Genomic DNA, 19,630 nt, shown 5'->3' with positions numbered 1-19,630 from the left:
ACCTGTTAATGTATAAGTGAATATATCTTTTTCCTAGTTGTTTGTATTGTCCTTTGAATTTGTTACGTTCATTAGAAAATGACAATTTTGCAATAAATCACTGGATTTCACAATTATTTATAAGAATTTATGCAAAAAATTTAGCAATTGCTGATTTCTTAGAATAATAATTATTCTTCCGTTAACTAAAATGAAATGCTAAATATATAAAAGCAACAACTGAGCCTCCATTAAACTCCTATCACTGTACTTTATTCATATGCTGCTCCTTGTTTTATAATCATTTGTTCAAATTGTTTCTCCAGTGTGCAGAACCAAAAAGATGGAAAGCATTTGATGGCAGAACCACAGAAATGGATACACAATTCACACTGCGGGCCAGGGAATTACTTGGAATCTATCGCAGCATTAGTATGAAAGATCTTCCCCAAGATGAGCGGTTAGATGTGCTGTTAAGTCTGAAACATACAGTAAAGGTTTGTTTCTCCAAGGCTTTAAAAACATACACACTGATGTCAGACATCAACAGTATGTAACGATTCATATGTCAGACGAAGACCAGGAAGATTGAAGTTCAACCATCTCATCAGCTTTGGAAGCTTATTGTGAATATCAAGCAAGTCATTCTCCTCTACCACATAGGGCTGTTGTTGTAGAGTAAATTGGAGAGAATACTCCAATTTACTGTGTAATGTTGCCTTGAGCCCTAAGAAATAAATATTTGATGTTCTCCAATTGTATTTAAGGGCTTTATTCCTTATTGTTGTGGAGGTAACACCTTTACTTGCTAACTGCCAGGGTTCCAAGTAAGGTCCCAGATGCAATTCAAGATGCTGATTGGCCCAGAACTTCAATATTTGTAGGATCATCTGTGTCTGGTTGTTTCTGGCCATCCCACACATTACAATAGAGTGGGCACATTCCTGGCCCCTTCCCTGAAAGATGCCATCTGCCTTTTCAGTGGTGATCCCTGCCCCTCTGAAATGATCTTTCCCCTAAGATTTGCCTGTCTCCAATGTAGTTGGCTTTCAGGAAGGCTTTGAAGACGTGGATGTTTTCTCAGCACTGGGGATAGAACATTCTGGGAGGCTGAGTATGTTGTTGTTATGCCCCAATTGTGTGATTTTTGTTTTCCTGAATGGTGTTTTTGTTATTGACATTTGAGATGCTATGATTTGTTTATGGCTGTATGCCACCAGGAATCACATTCCCTTGGCATGTCTCTAATCTGGATTGGGTTCCTTACAGAGGTAGGATTCAAGCATTTTTACTACTGGTTCTGTGGGTATGGCTTGGTAGGCATGGCAGGGGAAGGATACTGTAAAATTATCCAGTCGGAGGTGCTATTTGCCGGTTCTCCAAACTACTCAAAATTTCTGCTACCAGTTCTTCAGAACTGGTCAGAACCTGCTGAATACCACCTCTGGTTCCCTCCATCACTATTTTCACTGAATAACCTCCCCCCCAAAAGATCCTTTATTCATTTCAAGGAAAATGTTTTACATGTAGCTTACTATCAAATCTATCTTTCTGGATAATCAAATGCTTAAAGATCACAACTAATGGCTGAGGAAAATACTGAATTCACATTTCTAAAAGGAAAAAGGTTTCTGAAATGTTGAGCAGTATCTGACATTTTGGCTGTTTGTTGACCCTTTCTCAGAAGAGGTTTTCAAAGCCATTCTCTGTATATATTTTAGATGCCCTGCAACCTGTAAACTATTACAACTGGCAAGCCATATTAAACAAATTAGAATTTGCTAATCCCTTTGTTTATTTTTTCAGGAACATGAATGTAAACTCACACAAGAAATAGTGGAATTAATTGATAGAGAAGCAGACCTCATGATGAGAGCAGTGAAGGAATGTAATTTACAAGGACTTCGACAAAGAATCTGTACATTATTTCTTCAGTATATTAAAACACCACTTTTTAATCCAGAAGTTGCACGACTTTTGAAGGTATTTTTCTTCTTCTGTTTTATACGTGTGTGTGTGTGTGTGTGTGTGTGTGTGTGTGTGTATGTAATGCAATATATATGTGGAGCTAAATGAAATTCCTTTTCTGTTTAAACAGTCCATTGGCTGTCCAATTGATGGATAACTCTGATCTATATTCCTTATAGTGCTACCTTGAAGACTATCCTAAAGCTTCAGCTGTTCCATAATATAGTGGCTCACAGAGTTCCTGGCTATTCCTGATACTTCCATGTTACAATTACATGGATGTTGTAGGGGCTGCATTAGTTACCAGTGTGTTTGTGAGTGCAATTCAAGGGAGTGGTCACTCACTTTAAAGCCCTATAGGGCTCAGGGCTTGGAGAAATCTTTTCCCCCAGATACATTATGCCCACCTGGCGTGGGTAGCCAGAAAGCAGATATTCATGGTACCTCTTCTACTAGGAGATGTGATGGGATGGCATCTCAGGATTCTCTGTAGGGGCTCTCCTCTTATGAAACAGCTTACCTCCTCAAGATAAGGATGGTCCTGCATTTGTGGTCTTCCTTTCTGAAGCCTTTGGGAAAATATTGTGGAGCCACTGATGCCAGATGCAATTTAATTGCATTGTTATATTGTTATAGATGTTCTAATATATAGTGCAGTGTTATTGTATGTTATTATATAGCAAAAGCATTTAGACTTATATACTGCTTCATAGTGCTTTACAGCCCTCTCTAAGCAGTACGGAGTCATACTGCCCCCAACAATCTAGGTTCTTATTTTACTAATCTCAGAAGGATGGAAATCTGAGTAAACTTTTGAGCTGCTCAGGATCAAATTGCTGGCAGTCGGCAGAGTTAGCCTGCAATACTGCATTCTAACCACTGTGTCACCCACCATTCTCATTATATTATATTATAAATTGCCAAGAATATGCTAGTTAACTTATACATTTTTATTGCTGTAGAGTATAGTTGATTAACTAAGAAATACATATCCAAAACACAAGAGATGAGGCTATTCTGTATGAAAAAAATGTCATGAAAGCCAGATATGATTTGTGACAGCCAGGTGTGTAGGATGCTGTCTGCGACCTAGTAGACAGGAAAGAAAGAATATCTGAATTCAATTCAAACAATGCTAATCTAACATGGCATTTGCCTCATGTAAGTGTGATTGAAGAAAATGGACTTGCCAATAAATACACATAGCAAAGTTAAAGAATTAGAGTGCTCCAAATTTTGCTTTCAGAATGCCCAACCAGCATAGACAATAACAAGAGAATTGTAAATCAGTACCATCTACTGGGCCACAACTTTTCCATCTCTGCTATAACGAATTGTGAACAGTAAAATCAAAGTCATATCTCATTATTTTCTCTATTAGTCTAAACACTCCCACCTCCCCAATTTCTTTAAGTTCTCTCCCTGATGTGATCTTGGGATTATAATATTACAGTGCCTTATAAGAAGGCAAATGAAAGTAAAGATTCATCTTACTCATCCAGCGTAGTTATTAAACGCCCTTAACATGTCATTATAGTAAAGAACAATAAAGTGAATAAATGAATAACGTGCACATATTTCACAATACAATAATAGCATAATAAGCAATTATAGATCATCTAGTGAAAAGATAGAAAAAAATAAATAAAAAATACTTGGGAAAACCGTTCGAACTTCATAATAGGAGCCCATCTAATTTTTCGACTGAGTTTGATCGTGAAGATTTTTTCTTTATATAGAATGCCAGTCTTTGAAGCAGATCAGATTGGAAAACCAATGCCATGTAGGTCAGTGATACTTTTACTGTAAAGCTAGAGTAGCAAGATCTTAGCAAGTTGGAATGTGCTTCCACTCCTCCCTCTCTCAGTCTTTATATAAATTAGGGAGGGGCTTGTCTAAGATGTTTACTCATATTACATTCTTGCTCAGGCCTCGGGCCCTTCTGTGAGACTATTTACCTGGGAATGGTTCTTCCTCCTTTCTTTAAGACTTTTCCCTCTGCTCTCTACATAGAATCACTCCATTCGTCTTGTAACTAAGTGAATTTTGAAATAATTTCCTCACTGTTCATTATTAGAGAGTAGTTTTATTTGCACTATGGGTAGATTCTTCAGGAAACATTATAAATATGACACCAGGGCCCTTGCACATACGACATTTGTGCTGATCTTGCCTGAACATGATATCATTTTCCTCCCACAGTGCTATCCTCGGGTACTGAAGTTTATCTTCTCCTCATTCAGGTGCAGCATAGGTCAAATGGCAAAACTTCCAATTTGAAGTGAGCCTGGAGACAAGCCATTTTCCATTCAGATTCCACCCTTGCCTCATCTCGGGCTCTGAAACTTGCTAGTAGATTTACCTCATCTCTGCCTGAACTTGCTAATAGGTTTCAGTGGCAACCTTAATTCTTCAGTCGGTTTCTTCTCAATATCAGAATACCATTAAAAATAGGTGGCCTGATTTTCCTTGCTTATGTAAGCAGCATACACGAAAATCTTATTTTCTCTGAGTTCCAGTAGGACACTACCTTTCATCTTAGTCTCCTAAGGGCTGGACACTGAAACCTGCAAACATGACGTGGAAAACCATCCTTGAATGGCTATCCATTCATTGCAGTATTAGTGTCATCCAATCATTGCAGTATTAGTGAAATTTATATATGTGTGTGTGTGTGTGTGTGTGTGTGTGTGTGTGTGTGTGTGTGTATGGATCTTTGGTTATTCGGGTTTTCTCCCGCGTAAGATTGGAAGTATCTAGGCAACGTTTCGATGAAGTCTCATTCATCATCTTCAGGCTTGTGTCTTCGGCTCTGTGCTTCTCAGCCTGAAGATGATGAATGAGACTTCATCGAAACGTTGCCTAGATACTTCCAATCTTACGCGGGAGAAAACCCGAATAACCAAAGATCCACATACAAATACCCGTGAGAACCTCAGAAATAAATATATATAGTATTCAGCTTTGTTCGGGTTGTAGTTTTAAAGTTGTAGCAACGTTTCAGCAGAATCTCATCTGCCATCATCAGGCTTCTGTATTGTGTTCGTCTGTGAGTCAGACTTTCACAGCTGTTTCAGTTTTAAATTTGGTGCTAGCCTACTGCTGTACCAGAATGGTTTTTTTCTTCATCCGGATTGGTTGGGAGTCTTGGTCTGTGTTTATTGGTCTTGGAGTTTGCTGTGTTCTTCTTGATTGGTGTTTCTAATATCTTCTGTCTGTTTTGTAGCTTTTTTTGTCTTGATTGGCTGGCAACATTGTGTTTCCTGTATTGGAGGCTTTTAGTGCGGCCTGGCTCCGAGTAAATGGATGGCTATCCTTTATTAGGAAGCTAGGTTTCATCTGGGTGCCTGGTTGGGGTGTGTTTGAGCTGGAGGTATCAGGGGGGATCTGTTTGTGCCGAGGTGTTTGCTTGGCTTGTGGTGTGGATATATTTTTGTTTGTGAGTGCAGGCTTTCAAATAATTGACAGTCTGGTGGAGTCATCTCTTCTATTCATGCTTTCAGGTCTTTTTTCAACCTCTATGGCTTCTCTGATAATTCTGTAGCTGACATTGGGCAGACCAATAGAAGAATAAGTACCCACCTAGATGAACACAAAAATGCAGTAAAAAAGCTGGAACGAACTTCCTAACCAGTCCAACACATGAAAGCCACAGGTCATAGCATCGACTTCAATGGCACCAAAACCCTAGCCACTATAGAAAACCCCAGCCACAGAATTATCCCTTCCAAAGTCAACAGCAGTGAAGACAATTGTACTACCATTGATTCTATCTTCAAAATGCCTTGGAGGGATGGGTAGTAGAAACAGTTGTTGCCATTGGAAAATGCAGTAGAGAAAAATTGAATAGGGCATTTTAACTACACAGCTATCTCTCTCCTTCATGGTTTCGAAGACAATTGTTTATTTATTGATCCCTCCACCCCCACCCCAGTACCCTATAATAGCACAGATACATATCTCTAAGCAGTTTGCAAAGAATGGAATGGAATAGAATGGAATTCTTTATTGGCTAAGTGCGACACGCGAGGAATTTATCTCTGATGCATACGCTCTCAGTATACATCCAAACAACAAGCTGATGGGTCATAGATCATAAATCATAGTTACAATCATTAATCATAAGATACAAACAACAAATGATGAATCGTAAGATATCAATAGGAGAAGACTGTAGGAAAGATGAGAAGATGAGAAAGGATGAGAAATGAGAAGATGAGAAGATCAGAAGGATAATAGCAATACAGCCTACGAAAAGGATAAATATATTTAAGCCTAAGACAGTGCTGTAGGAGTTAGGTGTTCAGCAGAGTGATAGGGGAGATGAGCAGGAGGAAAATGTCACTACGCTAAAAAGAAACTGTACACATGGAGAAATACATCCGAATTTATGAAAGGTGGGTAAATGAATCCATAGAGCAACTAACTTATAAAGGTGACAGTGAGATAGCAGTTAATGTAGATCATTACAACTTAGTTGGTAAGTTACCTATTAATACATATACAATGTATTTTTGTTACTTCTAATTAAACTGCAATTATGGTTAATAGAAGTGAATTTTTAAAAATGTGAAGTATTACATACTAAGGATTGGCTATCTAGCTGATAATAACATGCTTGTCTCAATCATTGCAATCCAGAAACATAGTGTGTGTTCAAATATAACCACAAAATTCTTGTATAAGTGTAGTTTTTACAGATTTTATTGGTGCAGTTAAATGTTATCTTCACATTTGCAGATGAATCCAGATCAGTTCCTCTTCTGAAAACCCTTTAGCTCAGGGGTCTTCAAACTTGACAGCTTTAAGACTGGTGGACTTCAACTCCCAGAATTCCTCCTCCAGTCATGTTAGCTCAGGAATTCTGGGAGCTGAAGTCCACAAGTCTTAAACTTGCCAAGTTTGAAAACCCTTGATTTAGCTCATCTTCTCTTTTAGTTCAGTTTCATCCACTGAAAGCAATGATGTTAGAAACCTCTGGGACAGGCTTATGATTCATCATAAAAAAACAACAACTTATAATAGCATTCTTGCAGGTACCAGCTGATCCAATGAAGCTTTATCACAACATCTATTTTTGCCTGGGTTGCAAAAAATATCTACCTTCTACTAGTTTTGCCATATCTGTTAGTTCTTGTACCATTGGCCGGTGTCGTCTGTGCTGCAAGCTGGATAATGAGGCTCGTAAGAGGGAATCATTTTTGAAGTACAAACGGATGCTTCGAAACCTCAGAGAGACTGAAATGAAATACAACGATGGTGCTAAGATCGCCTTTATACTTCAGGTATGCAGCGTTTAGAAGATAACGATATGAAAGAAAAAGATGTGGAAGTCATAAAACTGATAGGATTTTTATTGTGTTAATACAGTCCTAAAGAAATAGTTTGAGTACAGTAATCTGGATCTTGCCTCTTATAGTTTTACTGGACATAAAGAAATTCAATGCTCCAATTCATTGGAGCATTTGTAGTTTCAGAATCTCTTGCACATGGTTTACATCAGAGCTGATGTCACTACTTTCTATAGAGATTCAACTTAACTTCCTCATAAATGGCTTTTTACCTAATTTAAACCTCAAGGCAATAAGTTGACCCTGAAACTGACCTGGCGGAAGCTATATTGAAGTTTCAGTGTTGCCCTACTTGAGCTGAGGGATAGGGATGGAACAAACTATATAACTATGTGATATTATCTCATTTGCGATATATTTTCTCATAGTTAATAAAATCAGTCCTATAATTAAAATATAAATCATGAAATCATATTTATGTACTTATAATTTTAAAGCCAGTGTGATTTGCCAGCTATTTATATACTTTAAATACACCGTAGCATAATGCCACATGATTTAAGCTATACTAATATTGCTTATATGGGTTAGGACATTTTAGATATAAAATTGCCAAGTTCCAACCTGGAAATTCAAACTTTTAGTATATTTGAAAAAAAGAAAAAGAGAGAGAGAGAGAGGGGAATTCAGTGGTGGTAGAATATTACAAACTTTGAATTTAATTAAGTAAAATTTCTATTTGTGATTTCTGGATCATTAATTCTTTACTAACAGCATGGATTTGGGAAGTGGCTAGCAGCAAGAAAATGTTCTAACAGCAAGTTGATAAACATGCAAGCTGCCAAGACAGGAAACAGAAATAGCCATCTGCGTAAAAACCTTACCATAAACTTCTAAAAACTTGTATTTGAGGCAATGTGTCTTTTGGAATAAATAAACTGACTGTGTGCTATCACAGCCGTTGCAGAAAGAATGAGAAAAGAGAAATAGTTTCCTTAAGAGCATTTCAATCTGTAATTAAAACGTAGCGACTACGTGTGGCATGCAATAATAGTCATGCAAAGCAACAACTTTATATACGTGGTAATTTTTTACATTAACTTTTCTGATTTCTTTTTTTCCTCTTGCTTTTATGTTGCAGCTGCAAGACTTGCACTACATGGTTGAACATTTCTGGGGTTCTCAGTCAGCTCTTAGCGCTTGGGATGATCTGTATGATTTGGTCATGGTTAGGTGGAATAGATGGCAAGAATGGTCTCCCTGGAACACTGTTCTCCTCAAAGAGGATGAAGCTGAAGCTCATCTTAAACTAAGTGATCTTGAGAAGGTACAAATTTAAATGGGTCACCCCACACAGATTAAATATGTATATTAATAAATAAATGCAATCCGGTAAAGGAGGACAAATCCCATAAGGGATGGCATGATTTAAATCCTTCAGATTCAATTTTAAAAAGGCACACAGGAACACAAGAGATACCGTAGCACAGAATTTGTGTTTCGTTATGCAGATGGTTTGACAGGTATTCCAGAATGGAATGTATACAGGTAGCTCTTGACTTAAGACCCCCAATTGGGACCAGAATTTCCATTGTTGGGGTGAGTTTTATGACCTTTTTGCCATGGTTCTTCAGCGAATATTACAGTTCAGTGAATCATGTGGTCATTAAGCAAATCTGGCTTCCCTAATTGACTTTGCTTGTGAAAAGCTAGCTGGAAAGGTCGCAGATACTGATCACATGACCCTAGGATGCTATAACCGTTGTAAATACATGCTGGTTTGCTCATGTGATCGTGGTGGGTATGCTGCAATGATTCTAAGTTTTTTTAGTGCCATGCTAACTTTGAATAGTCAGTAAACAAGTGCTTGTAAATCAAGGACTACCTGTTGAAGCCTCTGTATGTGTATATACATTTATATCATGTTGTTTATGAGAGCTTTTTAGTGTTTTGCATGCTCATTGCTTTGTATTAAGGAGCAAAAATGGGAAAATAAATAAATTGGTTGGTTTTTTTATTAGTATAATTTAATAGCTCCCAGACTTGCAACAACTCTGGGTGGCTTGCAATTAAAAAATGAGAACACTACAAAAAAGGATTGGAGAAGAAGCTATGATTAGTCTGAAGACAGATTTATAAACAAAGGAAAAATAACTTTACCAACAGGGACTAAACCAGGGGTGGGATTCTACCAGTTCACACCTATTCTCTAGAACCGGTTGTTAACATTCTAAGCAGTTCGGAGAACTGGTTGTTAGAAGAAATTACTGGCCTAATCCTGTAAGGAAGGCAGGAAGGAAACATTCTGGTGTTGCTTACAGAAACTGCCTCTCTGTTAACCCTTATTACATTCTTGGCAGGACTAGACTTCCTGTCTCAGGAACGTCTCTGGAGTTTTTGTCCCCTCCTTTGCTAGTGCTTTGCTTCTGTGGAGGGACCATTCAAAGTTACAATGGCACTGAAAAAAGTGACTTATGACCATTTTTCACACTTACAACTGTTGCAGCATCCCCACAGTCATGAGAGGCCAGGGGAGGAGAGGCGTGCCTCGATGTGATACTGAGTTGGCCACACCCAGCCAATAACATGACCACCAAGCCATGTCCACCCAGTCACATGACCACCAAGCCATGCCCACCACCGAAGCCACACCCACAGAACCGGTTGTCAAAAATTTTGAATCCCACCCCTGGACTAAACTAACACCCACATCCCCTAGGCCTGGCAGAATAGCCAGACCTTTAATAGCCTCCTAAACATCATCAGGACGGAAACCATCTGAATTTCTGGGAATATTATTTCAGAGGGCAGACTCTGTGATAGAGAAGGCATACCTCCAGAGTCCTGCTAGATGACATGCTTAATTGATGGGACCCTAGTCTCGCTGTCCAGAAACAACCAAAGTCACATAAACCCCACAAATAACAAGGCTCCATATTACGAAGGGCTTTGTGGAGGAAAAACAGCATCTTGAATCATACCCTAAAGCCAACTAGTAACCAGACCAGTTCCCCAAACTGTGTGGTCATAACTTAAGGGCATAAAAAAACATGCCCATCACAACCTGCCTGCCGCATCCAGGACTAGCTGTATGTTCTGAGTTGTCTTCAAGGTGGCCCAATGCAAAGTACTATATACAGTAGTAATCCATTGATGAAATGACAAAGGAGAAACTGTTTAAAGCTTCTTAGTTGAAAAGTGAAATGTTTTCAAAGAAAAAAAAACCCGAGAAAATCCAGTTGCCTTTAGAAAACCAACTTTGGGATTCCAAATCAATTGTTTTCAAAAACTGAGCAAGAATTAATCACATCCTAATAACTTGTACCTGTGTTTGTTGTTAACATCTACAGTAGTTCTCTGTAAATGGTATTGCACCTCTGAGCTAAACAACCTCTAAGGGTTATCTTTTTTAAAACACAGGATGATTATTAGTTTTTTTAATTTAAAAATTAACCCCATTCATAATTTAAGGACCTGCTATATGCCAATATATAACCAATCAAAACATTTTCTATTTCTTTCTTTCTTTCAGGCTTATGAAAAGGTGTTCATTCACAGAGTAAGGCACAAACAAATGCTTGCAAGGAACTATTTCTCTCAGTTCCCAGGGCTGGCAGCTGTTCTTCATAAAAATGACAAGCAAACTAACACAGAAGATCTTTTAGTAACAAAGTCTGTAACAACTGCTTCATCAAAGTAACGTTAAAGGGAACTTTAGAACAGTTTTCTTAAAAGAAGAGAACATTGCTTGGAAAATTGGCCTGATCATGAGCTTAAAGAATGCTTGCTTGCATGTCTTGGATTTTTCTTTAAATTGCATTGCCAACATTCAGCTTAGACCTTAATTTCCAATTCATTATTGTTATACTGCACTTGCCTCTTTCACATATACCTTTTTGGTATACAATAAGCTTTTGGAAGAATATATTGTTTGCTCCCCTTTAGTCATTTTTCCTTTTTAAAGAAATAATATTTTGACACCCTAGCCAAGTCTTAAGTAACAATTTTAAAATACAATTTTGAAATAGAGAGAAGCTGTTTTGTTTTCAAGAATGCCTGCATGAAATTTGTTACATATTAAAGACCTTACCTTTCTTAAAGAGATGCTACTTTGATACAAAATAAAATGGAGTAATTTTATGTGTGTGTGTGTGTGTATCTTTCTTTCTTTCTTTCTTTCTTTCTTTCTTTCTTTCTTTCTTTCTTTCTTTCTTTCTTTCTGCCAACACTATCTCTTTTTATTGTATCACAGCAGATTAGGTATAATATAATTTATTGAGGCAACAATGAAAAAGGATGTCAGAGGTTATTCATTTTTTCTGACCTTTATTCTCTCTATACTAATCATCAACATCTTAGAGAGTAAATGCAAATAGAAGTCATGTTAGAGACATCTAAAAGATTTATAATTATTTTGTGTGGTTTTCATAATGTTTATATACTAATATGAACATAGACTAATACCCTGGTTCTTCGCTAGCCCAATTTATACATATTACATAATAGATAATTTTTAATTGCTGGAAGCATCAGAGTAGAATGTGGACAATTGCAAGGAGGAATCAAATCTATTCAGTTGTATAAGCTTCATAAATATTACCAGCAATTGCATAAAGTATCATAAAATTGTGTTCAGATATTGGGCACCATGATTTATTTGGAAAATATTTTTCAAATTTCATTGCAGGAAAAGATCACTGCTATTTTAGAAAAGTGCACAGACATTGCGTATATCCAGCAAACTATTTGATGTGTTTTTCCTTGAAAGCTAAAGTTTTGCCAAGTACAACCTGCCTTTAAAGTTTCCCTCAGAAGTGTTTATATTAATGATACCAATAAGGATTCATCATTATTAACAATTTAGTCAGGGATAGACCATCATGATCAATGTTCTCACAAAGTGACTCTCTTGATGGGTCAACAATAAAACACTTTGTCATCAGAAGGCAACGTGGTAAAATTCCTTCCTACACTTTTCCCTCAAAATGCTTTTATTTTTCTCTCCCCGCCCCCCTTTTTCCCCCTGGACAGTCCAGCAGACTTGCAAACAAAAGACTGGCACAAATAATCCATTTCTCCCCACTATGTGAATCCAGAGTCATTCCTGTAAATCATATTAAGGTAGAGGCAATTACTTTGTTTTGCAATGTGCCAGCTTTCTATTTAATTAAAAGAACCTGTAAACAATTATAATCAGAGGAGGTAGGCACCCTGCTGACTGCTAAGTGATGCATCCAAACACATTGGTGTCATAAGTATTATCTTGCCTTCCTCTCATTTAGGCCCATTTGGGAAATATACACGAGACAAGTTAACAACCACAACCTAACATCAGGGCAACTTAATTGTCTTTTCCTGTTTCTGTGATATCTACTTAATATGTATCAAAATTTTAAATTATAGAGCAAGAACTTTACCAAATGTTGGTTGGCTGCCTTTGCACACTACATTTTTCTGCTCCTTGGGAACAATTCTTATGTGACAAATTCAGAGGAATAAAATTCCTGATTTAGAAAATACACAATGAAAGGGCCTTTTTGTGTATGTGGTATTCTGCTGGTGTTTGGGTTACACACAAAAGTCTGTGTTACTTTATACTGACATCTTCATCCAGCAGACCTACACATTTGCCATTACTGTATGTCCACTAACCATTTTATAATAAACAACAATAATAAAGACCTTTTGTGTAAGAAAACAAAACAAAAATTGTTTCCATAGAAAACTAATAAAAATACCACAAATTATTCATGACATTCATTGGACTAATAAGTTTGCTATAATTACATGTTGTGTTTATCTTTTTCTTGAATTAACTAAACTTTTAAAGATTTTCCTAGGAAAAGAAATTATTGGGTTTAGCCTGGAATATTTAAGAAACAGCCTTTTGCTTTTTGTAAGATGTAACAGAAAAATCACTGTAAAGAGCACTTTAAATGAAGTATTTACATGTCAACAATGTAAAGTTTTGAAATACAACTTACATATTGACCAGAGTGAAGGGAGAACTATATTTTGGCAATATATAAAGTATATATTGCCAAAATATTCTTTAGATGATTTACTGGATTCTCTTGAGGATGTTACCAGATTTGTCTTTTATCATTTTTCTTTCTTTCTTTTCTTTCTTTCAATGTAGGTTAAAATGGGCATTATAATTCATTTACAGTTAAATGATCAGTCATACACAGGATTAGGTTCTCCTTTCCTCATTCATAATGACACTTGGAAGAACTGCTATATATTTGCAATGTCAAACCAGCAATGTTTTCAATAGGAATATGAATGAATTTTGCCTAATACACACATACCTTTCTCAAAACCAAATAACTGCTTTTATGGGGTTCCTATTGAACTTGCCAGGTATACTATATAAAGGGAGACCCTGTTCTAATATCACCATTTGAATGCATCATTTTATCCAATGTATTGGACTTAGCATGGGTGTTTCTGACTCTGAAAAAAATACAGTTAGCTGAGAAACAATTTGGCAGCATTTTAATTGCCAAATATTCAGAATAAACCTGGATGCTTAAGCACAAAGACCTCAAAACAAGTGCTTACTGTGTTTTGCATTCACTTCTTAGCATAATGTACAGTGTAACATCTGCTTAATTAGGACTTTCATTTATCAAATGTGGCTATAAAGGAAATAATTGGTTAAGTACAAATGTTCTGCATTATTTAGATTTTCATTTTAGAACTATGAAAATTGAAACCTAAACACAAATGTAATCACTGAAAAGTATTTCAGAATCTATTTAATGTTGCGATGAAATCTGGTTTTGCCAGCTATATTTTATATTATACATCTTTTAAAAAAGTAAAAAATATCCATAAACAATCAATTTTTACAGCAACACCTTTGTTATCCAAATTTAGGATAATTTTGTCATTGTATCATATGGATTTGATGTCAACAAACATTTGCAGACAAAATAATTTGCATTAGGAATGTAAACACAGCTGGAGAATATGTCAGTATCCAAAAAAGTATTTGCAAAATAATTTCCTTTTTCATCTAATGCACTTCAATTCTGAAAGTTGTGATTAAGTTTGCAAACTCTGGAAAAACGAAATTCTGGCAATTAATTCTGAGTCTCCACCACAGCAGGCTGCCCCACCTATTGCCTCAAAAAGCTAAACAGAGTAGACCTGATTAATACCTGTAGTGGATAATGTCAGTAATTGCAGACTGAGGAGCTGAGGAGGAGGAGGGGGAAGTAGGAGAAGAATGGTAACCCAATTTTATATCAGGTACATGATCGGACTTGTTGCTTTTATAGGAGCAGGGGATTGGAGGAGATGACCTCCAAGGTCCCTTCCAGCTCTGTTACTGTTACTGTCCTTAGTTGTTTTTTATGCAGACATTTCATTACCCAAACTAGGTAACATCCGTGCCAGTAAGGAGTGGGGTTTGATAGTCCTTACTAGCATTGATGATGTTCACCTAGTTTGGATAATGAAACTTCCGCATAAAAATAACTAGGAAATTTCAAGTGCCCCCCTCATTTCAACCCTGAACTACACGTATTCTCTTATATTCTTGTGGATATCAGGAAGTGAGTTAAACTCAAAGATGTCTTTATCTTTTAGTGTCATTCCTAGGTGAAAGCCCAAGTGAAAATGGGATGGCCCATTTAAGGATGGATTGCATGTGCTTGTAATTCATTTCCTACTTAACGTTCATTCCAAACATTATTTTACAATATGTTCCCTACATAATCACAACAGATTATATACATGGTAATCACACGTACATCACTGCAATTCACAGTATCCAATTCAAGCTAGAAATCATCTTCAAACTTCCTCAGCTGAGCTGAGCCTAGGCACCAATAATGATAAGTACTAAGTGAAGGATTCATAAGTGATTCAATTAACAGCAGAAATAAGGCAAATGTAATTTTTTTTTTAAAAAATGATTGATTTTGGTTGGATAGAGAATATCCAGTCACCTTTGCAGTAATAAAAGTGAATAAACCTTGTGGTGATTTTAGTTTACAGAGGATAACCTCAAATGCTTGACAATCTCTTCTGAGTTGGGAAGAACATGTGGTGTTTTATCTGTGGTGCTGTGGTTAGAATGCAAGTACTGCAAGGCTTAACTCGCTGCTCCAGAAGTTCAATTCTGAGCAGCTCAAGGTTAATTCAGCCTTCCAGCCTTCCAAGGTCAGTAAAATGATGACCCAGATTGTCGGGGGCAATATGCTGACTCTGTAAACCACTTAGAGTGGGCTATAAAGCACTGTGAAGTGGTATATAAGTGCTCTTGCTCTTGCTATACTCTCTTTATGGCCAGTAAATAGTACTTTGGGTGATTTAGCAAGACAGAATTTTAGTAGAAGAGGTAGCCTGCTGGGATCTTCTATCATATGAAATGGAACAGAAGAACTATGAGGACAGGTTTTATTGAAATAATACATTTTTTAAATCAGCCTAGAGATGTTATATAGCACTGTCTGTCTTATATGACCTATGTTTGTAAGTGTTACAGCAGCATTTACTATCGTATCTTCTGTATTTTATTTCACTCCGATTTCATTCTCCATAGCTGCACACACAAAAAACCAGGTGTATATTTCGGGAAAGTGTTTTGTGTATTTGATAAACAAGGAGCATCAACGGAGGGTTGAAAAAGATTGAGTTGATGGCTACAACTCCATGGTTTAAGTCCATAACCTTTTATCTGTGCTACCATTTTGACCTCTTCTTCCCCCCCATAACGTTCCTGTGAATGCAATGCTCACCAGTTGCAAAGTTGCCACAATCATTTTTGCTTATTTTTAACATGCTACAATGGCTGTAAATCATCCTTTTAAATATAAATCCTCATAGCTGTGGATTACGATAGCCGAAAATTAACATTCATGAATAGAGAACATCATAATTGGGAAATATTGTTTTAAGCAATTAATTTATGGAAAATTAACCAAGAAACAATTAAGAATCCACTAATCTATCTCTCAACTATACCAACGTTTATGCCGGTGCTTTGCTCTAATATTGTTCTCTATATTCCAGAATTTCTCAGACTGTTTTGCTTCCCTATAGTTTTCTATACTGAAGTATTAAAATAGGGAGTATAATTCTCTTTATATTACTTTCTAGAACTTCTTTTTCAATTTCTCCTTTTTTTGGTTTGAGTTCCTTTCTCAGTACTTGTGCATGGAGTTATGATTAATACAATACTCTTTCAATGCTTCCAAGCTATTGATACTATTTGGGAGCAAAGCAAAAGGGGAAGTCTAGACATAAAACTCTTTTGACCAGAGAGGTTGGAGATTCATTTCTAAAGAATGATAGGTAGTTCAGCATTTTCCTTACAAATTAAATGGAAAATTGATTTTATGCAGGAAAATGCGAAAACATGTCTGATATTTTAATAGCTATCTTCTATTGCATATCTATGATGCTATGAATCTCATACTTCCTTCTTAAAAAATTGAATTCTTACTCATTTGTGGCACTGTGGGTACAATTATTGGATTTTTAAAAAGAAGTAACCTAATCTGGCACCATGACCTGAAGCTGCCACCACTTCCACCAACTATATATCTGACACTCCATCTCTTCTGTTATTATAATATGGTGTAATAATATACAAATTGTATATAAACACAGTAGATACCAGGCTCCATTCATTGATGGGTATCTTCAGGAACAGCAATTGCACTGTAATATATATGGATATAGTTACACCGTAAGAACAAAAGGAAGACATCTTGTAGTATATGGGTGTCAGATAATTCTCTTGCTAGGTGAACACAATTTATCTGGTCTTAAACTAGAAGTGCTAATGGAGAATCTTATCTTTCAAAGCTATGTCATAGTTTGAACTCTGGGTGTGGATTCTTTTTCCTGTTGTCATAAAACAGACCTACTCCAGCCATCATAAATAAAAACTAGCCGAAGCCAGAAGCTTCACAACACATACCAATATAATTAGTTCCCATCATTTATTTTCCTTTTGAATCAAGTTTGGTTTCCTTACCATACAAACATTGAAAAGATCATGGCAAGATGCAGTGCTGTTCCATGGGGACAGCTACTCTGTGTACTTCTTGTCCTAGGCAAAGATACTCTATCCTTGGGTCATGTTCCTATGCTGCTGTGGTCAACAGATAGGTAAGAAATTCTCTACTTTTATAAGAGACGGCTATTTTCAGAGAGGTGTTTTGTGCAGCCAGCCTCCCAAGTTCATTTTTACGCCTTACCTGTCATCTGGAAGACAAACCTAAGCAGCTAATGGATGGGATACTTGCAAGAACATATTTGGTTTTAGACTTGTCCACTGCAAGACAGACAGCCTCTGCTTTGTAGCCCAATAGTTTCAGATGTCTGGGCGATGAGTGATTCTCAAGTCTTAACAGGTTCACATTCCTTGGTCTGAGGGATCCATTTGTTCCTATTTACCATCCAGCTAAGACAATTGTAAAAACTTGCAAGGTTTTGCAAGGTTTCATTCTAAATATCCTTCTTCGATGTTTTATCTACTGGTACCAATGTTGGTAGTGACAGTGTGTGTGTGTGTGTGTGTGTGTGTGTGTGTGTGTCATCTGGAAGGAAGACATAGAAATTAGATATTCTCTTAAACTTCTTCCTGATGTTCAGAATATAATGGAAAACTTTGCACTGTGCACCATCTCAACTATAAAGCTAAAAGTTTCTCTGTCAATCATGTTTGACTCTAAGGTAGGGTGCTCATCTCCATTTCTTGGCCAAAGGAGCCAGCATTGTCCAAACACAATTTTCATGGTAATATGGCCAGCATGGCTATATATCACATGTGCATGGAATACTGTTAGCTTCCGACCAAAGTGCTGCCTATTAATCTACTTTCATTTGCATGCTTTCAAACTGCTAGATGGGCAGGAATTGGGGTTAGTAATGGGAGTTCACCCTGTTATGCAGAGCCCAGGTCTCAAACCTCTGCTGTCAACCCTACAGCCTCTTTAACTGCTGAGCCATTGTGCCCCAAAGGCTCAGCTAGTAAACTATATTCAACTATACCTCTTAGCAAATGTGCTGTTGTGCTGTTCTGTAAACTCAGTCCTGGAATTATTTTTTACTAGCTCCATACCCGTGCTTCACTATGAAACTATGTGATCGGGCTTTGGGGAGGAAAATAAGGGGAAAAAACTGTGCCTCTGCCTACCAGCATCCATCAGTATTCATCTGGCTAGCGTCCTGTTAGTGTGTGAAAGAGTTGAGGGCTGTTTGGAAACTGAAAGAATACTTGTTGTGTGAACAAGGAGACAGCAAGGAGCCTGGGCGTGACTTACCTCAACTGTTCTATACTAAAGCTGCTTGGTGCTATGAAACTAAAGCTGAAACTGAAACTCCTCTGCTTATGTTTTGCATTTGGAACAGATTTCTTTTCAGGTGGGGAGGAGTAATAGAACTCCTTAGCATCAGAGCGTATTAATAATAATATAGGAAATACGAATGCTCTGATGGTCATTTCAAAAAATCTTTTCTTGGTGAGCACCTAGAAGCCAAGAGGAACATACATGCCAAATTTCAAGTTTGTGGGCTTTACGGTGGTGGAGATTTTGTGATGATGCATGAGTGGTAATTCGCTTTTATATATATAAATTACAGTAGGAAATCAATATATGTTTTATTTATAATGCATTTCTCCCATTATAAATAAAGTCTGCAATTAAAATCTATTTCAAAAGCAATATTGTTGATATTAAAGAAGAATGAAGGTGGTTAGCTTGAATTACTAACTAGAGGGGACAATTATATTTATAGATGAGGATTGATAAAATGACAAATGTGACAGGAAAAATAATAATATGAGAAATGACAATAGAAAGGAGATGAGAATTTTAGATAACATTGTAAAATAAGATATGAGAATACACTAAGAAAAAGGGAAGGAGGTATAATAGGATTTGGAATTGAATAAATGAACATAATATTTAATTAATTAATTAATATTTAATAATGACAAGGATGATGAAAAACAAATAAAATGGATAGACTGAATATGAGAAAGAAATAAGTAGCCATAAAGTATCTTCTGAATTTAGCTTTGTTAAGAACTATTCAGTAAAATGTGATAGGGTTCATGCTATTTTCTTCCCAGTGCAATTTTGTCAGACAAGATTACCACTTGCCCATAACACAAATTTCTATAGCACATGCTTTTTAAAGCCAAATGAAACTCATCCAATGATGGGTCCAACAGACCGACGACTAGCTCCCCATTTGGGACTACTCGGCTATTAAGTAGAAGTTAGATTTAATGGAATTTAATGTTGATCTATCAATTCTCTTTAGGATTTCAGACTTCACATTTTACAGTGCAGCTTTCAGCTAAAAAGAGAGTTCTGTCAAAATACGATGAGCTGCATATTTTAGGATAGAATGCTAGATGTCTA

The 19,630-nt window shown here is 36.7% G+C and overlaps 2 protein-coding genes across 4 annotated transcripts in view; both read left to right on the top strand.

Annotated features, from left to right (window-relative positions):
- IQUB (IQ motif and ubiquitin domain containing) overlaps positions 1–11,378 on the top strand; it is a 38,973-nt gene extending 27,595 nt beyond the window's left edge. The window contains exons 9-13 of one of the 3 annotated variants that reach the window (XM_087934070.1): positions 306–476; positions 1,786–1,962; positions 6,984–7,232; positions 8,380–8,565; positions 10,771–11,378. In XM_087934070.1, the coding sequence (XP_087790196.1) occupies positions 306–476; positions 1,786–1,962; positions 6,984–7,232; positions 8,380–8,565; positions 10,771–10,938 (951 nt within the window). In that variant the 3' untranslated portion in view covers positions 10,939–11,378. The remainder of the gene's footprint in view (positions 1–305; positions 477–1,785; positions 1,963–6,983; positions 7,233–8,379; positions 8,566–10,770) is intronic. The other 2 variants (XM_087934071.1, XM_087934072.1) reach the window with 2 other exon arrangements.
- A 5,875-nt stretch (positions 11,379–17,253) lies between these two features.
- The window catches only part of LOC113445083 (V-type proton ATPase subunit S1-like), a 57,625-nt gene continuing 55,248 nt past the window's right edge, over positions 17,254–19,630 (top strand). Inside the window, exon 1 of the mRNA XM_087935631.1 lies at positions 17,254–17,366. Coding sequence (XP_087791757.1) covers positions 17,254–17,366 — 113 coding nt within the window. The remainder of the gene's footprint in view (positions 17,367–19,630) is intronic.

This window comes from Pseudonaja textilis, chromosome 5 (genome assembly GCF_049901715.1).
Source record: "Pseudonaja textilis isolate UNSWEBS1 chromosome 5, rPseTex1.2, whole genome shotgun sequence".
Lineage (NCBI taxonomy): Eukaryota > Metazoa > Chordata > Lepidosauria > Squamata > Elapidae > Pseudonaja > Pseudonaja textilis.
Note: the sequence above shows the minus strand (reverse complement) of the source record. Positions and strands in the feature narration are given on the sequence as shown.